Raw genomic sequence first — 6,313 nt, 5'->3', positions numbered from 1 at the left:
GAGAAGGGGGTAAAATTCCAAAAAAAGACAGGACATAAGAGCTGCCAGTCTTTCTTTTTCTTTTTTTTTCCAGCGAGAGACTCCGTCCAGGTTTGTCGTTTAAAAAAAAAAACAGGAGCAGAGGTGAAGGTGTGGTCGTGGGGGTTTCGGGAGGTGCGTCTCGATTCGACGGAGGTGGGAGAGGGGTGGGGTGGGGGGGCGCTTTTTGCCCCCTCTTGATTGCCCTCTGTCCCCCCCTCCCCGGGTCACCTCCCGCCCCTCCTCCTCCCCTCCTCCTCCTCCTCCTCCCTCTTCACTTCCACAGCTGGGTGCTGAGGGTCTGGCCGGAAGCCGGCGGCGCGGCCCAGCCCGCCATGGGGGGGGGGGCGCCCGGCTGGACGAAAGCCCCCGGCGCCACGCCCCCGCCGGCGCCGCCCATGGCCATGCCCGACATCTGCTGGGTCATCTGGGGGGGGGGGGGAAGGAGAGAGAGAGAGAGAGAGAGAGGGGGGAAAAGAGTGTTAGAATCCATCGTATTCCCTCGTCCCAGAAGCGAGGGGGAGAATTGACTTTCCATCCTTTAGCTCTAGTCCCTCGCCTCCGTCCCGCGCTTTTTACCTGCTCTTAAAATGCTTCCGGCTCCCCCTGCTCTTTGCCCCCCCTCCCCCCTCCCCCTCTTCCCCAATCACCCCCCCTCCTCCATCCCCTTCCCCCTCCTCGTTCCATTCTGTCTTATCTATTATAAATGTGCTTTGGTGCAGCGGTACTCGCTTATCTGGTCATCTGAGAGCTAGTGTGTGAGTGCGTCTATATGTGTGTGTGTGTGTGTGTGTGTGTGTGTGTGTGTGTGTGTGTGTGTGTGTGTGTGTGTGTGTCAGCCGGGCCAGAGGACGCCGGAGCGACCTAGCGCTCGCTCTTCGACTCAACGTTCCATCACAACGCATGTGATGCAGGCACACGCAAACATTCCAGTGGCACTACCTGAACCCATTACACACACACACACACACACACACACACACACAGATAAACCGCTCCACCCAACCCACCCCGCGACTGTTCAAAGGCAGTGAGTTGCATGAGTGCACCTGTGTGTGTGTGTGTGTGTGTGTGTGTATCTCAGTGATGATTTATAGTCTCTCATTAACCTCCCCCAGTTGTCAGGAAGTTGACAGCAGTTATGAGAGAGCTGCAACCACACACACACACACACACACACACACACACACACACAGGAGATAGGTCTTGGCTATGTGTGTGTGTGTGTGTGTGTGTGTGTGTGTGTGTGTGTGAGCGGTAGGGAGTAGGCTGATGAAGGGAAAGCTCCAAGACAGATGTGTTGACTATCCTGCTGTGTGTATTTGTTTCATTTCTACTAGTATTGAACCACTATAAATATTGCCACATGTATGCAAATGAGTGTGTATGGGCATGCAAGTATGGGTATTTGACATTATTTTCACAGATCAATTTAAGAGATCAAACTTCTTGCTCAAGCAGGAATCTATTTTTAGAACAAATACGTGATCATTTTAGGAACTAAAAACAGATTTTCATATGAAACATGAGCAGAGTAACAGGCTAGAACAGCATGGAGGCAGTTGATGAAACTGAAGCCAACTTCTATCAAATTTTGGCTTGTGGGCCTCAAATTCATAACAGCAAAAAAAAGCCATGGAAAAGAAGCAAATACCCCAACACTGTTTCATTGTTTATAGCCTGTGAGTCTCTTCCCTGGGTCCCAAACAGTCTGTCTCTCAAAATAGTTTGTTAATGGAAAACTCTGCCTCTTCTACGATAGGAGTTCTCCCTGTGTGACTGTTGAATGTCGATGTAAAATGGGAGAGTCTAGAAAGAAGCCCTCGCTCTTTGATTCTGAAGGACTGACACCAAAAACCTGACAATTACGGCTGATGTTTTACATTTTCTGCTATCAAACTCCATTGAAATACCTCTATGTGTTGTTGTGTTGTCTACATTTGGCCGGCTATCCACGAGAATGAGACAAACACGCCACCGAAACAACTACATGGACTCAGGCATGCGAGGCACAATAGCTGTGTTAAAGTGTTTTCGGGAGGATTTTAGCATTAAAGTGGCTCATAACTCAGACTAAGTCATCGACAATGTCACCGCTGAGCAGACAGACAGGACACCAACTGTTAACTGTCTGCCAGGGTTCCACCGCTGTGCGTTTTTGAAGGTCGATACCAATATTTTTGGGATAAAAGGCGGCTGACGGCTGTTGTTTTGTGCCACTATTTGATATTTTAAAATCTTAAAAAACAAAACATAAAACCTCTAGAATCTTGGCAGGATTGAAAAAAGCCTCTGAAACGGGCGTTTAGATCATGGGACACTTAAAATCTCCATGGAAACCGAGGATAATACTGATACTAAAATGCATACTTGTGTAGAATCTGGTCAAAAATGTCTCATTCAATTCTGGTTAAGGTCTTCCCACAGTGTAGTATTGATCAATACATACATAATCAATCATATCCATCATATCAGAGGTGGATGACTGATGACTGACTGGACCAGATCGTTTTAAGATTTTGAATAAAAGGCCAATATCGGCTCCATATATCAGTCTTCACCATTGGCTATAGAGCTGAAGCTGAAGAACATAGTCAGGAATAACAATGTAAATCCCTCCTTGTGTGACCTCTGCTTAAAAGAGGTCTCGCTTCCTATTAAGTGGATTGAAAAAGGCCCGGTGTGTTCAAACCGGTATTTTCCGGGGACTTCGCCTGCTTATGCATCACATCTAGCCGATTATTAGTTTTTAAATTACTTTGCCACCCCCCCCCCCCCCCCCGCCCTTTTGCATCAAAGAATCACACCGAATTTGGGTGAATTCATTCCGTATCTGCTAATCATTTCGAGGCACCGGGGCTGGAATTGGGGGGGACAAGAAAGTGACTTGACAGAAGGTAAGAAAATCCATTACATCATTGTACAATAACGGCGGTTATAAAAAAAAAAAAGAAGATTGAATACTTGATTAAACAGCCTTTTCCGGGGCTTTCAGAGAGGCTGAAGTGTAAGGTCATTATAGCGGTGGGCTCTGTACAGAACTGGGGAGTACAAGACTCTGCGAGACTCCATATATCAGCCTTTAGAAGCAAAAATAATGCCATCGGGATCCATTTAGAAGGCACACAGGCAGAGAAAGGACACTAATGGAACTCTTTCACAGGTAATATAAAAGAAAAAGACACTCAATTTATAGGATATTTAACATTTTCCCTTTAGGTTACCGGAAATAGAGCAAAATATATAAATATGAGCTAAATGTGAAGATCAATTAATCACTGCTACCCCTAGTGTGTTTATGCTGTTTGTGCTCCTATTTCCGCCTCTGCTCTGCTGACGTGTGTGTGTGTACGTGTGTGTGTGTGTGTGTGTGTGTGTGTGTGTGTTACCTGATTGATATTCCACTGTCCTTGCTGCTGCTGCGGCGGCGGCGGCATGGCGTACATGTTCTGTCCTTGGCCGGCTGGCATCATGCCCTGCTGCATGCCCAGGTAGCCGCCGTTGGGCAGGGCCATCCCGGGCATCATGGCCCCTCCTCCTCCGCCCATGCCCGGGGCGAAGGCCTGCGGGGCGAACTGCATCTGAGGCTGGCCCATGTACATACCTGCCGGAAGGAAACACACACACACACACACACGCACACAAAAAAATAAAGTGTGAAGCGTATAAATTGGCTTCCCGACAAACTGCGGTGGTTCCTGTAGGGCTTCGATTCGCCTCGGGGAAATGTGGGGAAACGATTCATTTCAGCGGCAAATCAAAAATGTCTTAAAGGGGTCGGAGGCCAGTTTCCACAGAACCCAGCTGATTTGGTTCAAAACACTTCAAAACACTAGAGCACGGCTGCTAAAAGGCACCCAGGGGACCCAACTACTATTCAGACTTAAAGGGATTCCTTGACATTTGGAGTTTTAGGTTGTTTATAAGCGGCTAGCAGACTGAAAAACAGCATTATACTTCCTTTACGTTATACTGGTTTGCCAATATTGGTCTTTTATTAAAAGTCGGATATTGCCCAGTCAGTGTGGTTCACCTCTGATATGACGGCCATGATGCAGTTTCATTACATTTTTACTGTAGAATTGATCAATAGTACATTTGTTGTTTATGAGAAAGCCTTAACCTGAAGTGATTCTAATGCAACATTTTGTGACTGAATCCTGTTTTTTTTTTTTTTTTTAGAATTTTTTGGTATGAGAATCATCAAACATCAAGATATTGAGTACCAGCTTCAATCCAAAAATATTAGTATCAGTATTGGCCTTCAAAAACCCATAAAAGCTGAACCCTGTTGAGAAACTCTGAACTGAAACCAACTGACTGAAAGCCAAATTGTCAAAAAAAAAACATGTGAATCCTTTGGCCGACCTCTCTTCTCAAGTATGAAAACACACACATGAGCACACATAATCGTAGACAAGAACACATACATGCACACACACACACACACACATCTGAAAAATTAATGTATACCCACATCAACACAAGACATAAGTGGACAACAGTAAAAGGTATACCAGGGTGTCTGCAAGTTTCAACTTAAATGAGTTAAAAAGACCTTTCAAGATTGTTTTAATGCCAGTTAGAGTTAAATATAAGACCAATTTCACAACTGACATAAATGTGAAAATGAAAACAACTGAACACAAGGAGGAGATGGAATTTGGAGTCATTTTATTTTTGGAACTCTAAAGAACCAGGATCTGGCCATTTTAGTCCTTTTGGAGACGGCTTTAATGAGAGTGAGTAGATAATGACCACATTTTTGGGGTGAACTATTCCTTTAAGATTTTAAAACGCTACATTTAGCCGTATTCAACACCTTTTTTCCAGCCTCGAGCTTCGACTGTATAATTTAAGACACTTCCAGGAGCTGCTGACACCCTGCATTCATACATACACACACACACACACACACACATGGGTGGATGGAAGTTGGTGATTTAAGGCTTTATCCTGCCAGGGTTATTTTGGCTTTCATCTCCACAGCAGATCCATCAGCATCTATTCAGATTAAGAGCGACAATATGGTGCCGTTCACTGGCTAGGGAAAAAAACCTTTGTCCCGATTCCCATTCCTAATCCTCTGCACACATTGGTGCAAACATGAAGGAGTGTAATCAATATGCACATATACACCGTGTACCAACCTACTGCCGCTGCACCCCACCATTCAGAAAACATGGGACACATTTATGCTTTCCTACGCACTTCATGTATGTGTGTGTGTGTGAGCATCCACCTCCAAGCCTACACACACACACACATGAATAGCCTTAACACTTCAGTTTTTGCACCTAATTGTGACATGAGTGTGAATCTGCAGACACTTCTCTATTTTTTTTTTTTTTACTGCTGCAGTGGGAATCGAGTACATGTGGCCCTGCCTGCTTTTCAATACGCTGACCTTCCATCGGCCTTCACTCTCCTCCATTTTTATGATGCTTCTTCTTCTTTAACGTGTGTGTGTGTGTGTGTGTGCGTATACACACTTACGTCCGAGTATGTTTGAAAACTTTCCCTTCTCTCAACAACTACCATTCTCTTCCCTATGCAAGCTTTTCCACACTGAAATAACAATAAGTAAATAGGAGATATATAGTAGGTAATACTTTACAATAAGGGTACATTAATTACATGAATAAGCATTAACTAACCCTTAATTAACAGTTAACTAATGTGTCTGGTAATCATTTACTAATAGTGTTCATGTTAACTAAGGTATTGATTTATACATTATTTAATAGTCATCTTTATAAACTGTTAAATAATGTATAAATTAATACCTTAGTTCAGAGGTTCTCAATTGTTTTACAGTCAAGGACCCCTTACAAGATAGAGAATATACCGGGGACCCCCTCATTCTGATTTGTGATTTTGGGCTATATAAATAAAAATTGACTTGACTTGAGTATCTCCCTTGGAATAATCTGACGGAGCCTATTTTTTACACTTCTATAGTCTTAGTTATGTGAAAGAACAACACAAGAGAAATGTATTAGAACAATATTAGATATGTATTAAAAATATTTGCACCATCTCAACACAGAATACCCATAAAACAATCAATCAATTAGCTGCAAGTAACACTGTACCTAAACAAAATATCAAAGGGAAATCAGGAGAAAAGTGCTTATTTGAGGTGCATTTCAAAAACCTTTTTTTTTATATCATGATAATTTAAATGAATCTGAAAACTTTTCACGGACCCCCTGGCAGAGTGCCATGGACCCCTGGGGGTCCCCGGACCCCACTTTGAGAACCACTGCCTTATTATAAAGTGTTACATATATCA

General features: G+C 43.8%; 1 protein-coding gene across 2 annotated transcripts in view; it reads right to left on the bottom strand.

Annotated features, from left to right (window-relative positions):
• Positions 1-292: 292 nt before the first annotated feature.
• The window catches only part of LOC139652076 (stromal membrane-associated protein 1-like), a 103,252-nt gene continuing 97,231 nt past the window's right edge, over positions 293-6,313 (bottom strand). For both annotated transcript variants that reach the window (XM_071529025.1, XM_071529026.1), the window contains exons 9-10: positions 3,408-3,622; positions 293-445 (exon numbers count right to left, since the gene is read on the bottom strand). In XM_071529025.1, the coding sequence (XP_071385126.1) occupies positions 293-445; positions 3,408-3,622 (368 nt within the window). The remainder of the gene's footprint in view (positions 446-3,407; positions 3,623-6,313) is intronic.

Source organism: Centroberyx affinis, unplaced genomic scaffold (genome assembly GCF_046629955.1).
Source record: "Centroberyx affinis isolate AG114_WGS23_722 - 3 ecotype Tasmania unplaced genomic scaffold, CSIRO-AGI_Caff_v1 ptg001755l_1, whole genome shotgun sequence".
NCBI classification, from domain to species: domain Eukaryota; kingdom Metazoa; phylum Chordata; class Actinopteri; order Beryciformes; family Berycidae; genus Centroberyx; species Centroberyx affinis.
Note: the sequence above shows the minus strand (reverse complement) of the source record. Positions and strands in the feature narration are given on the sequence as shown.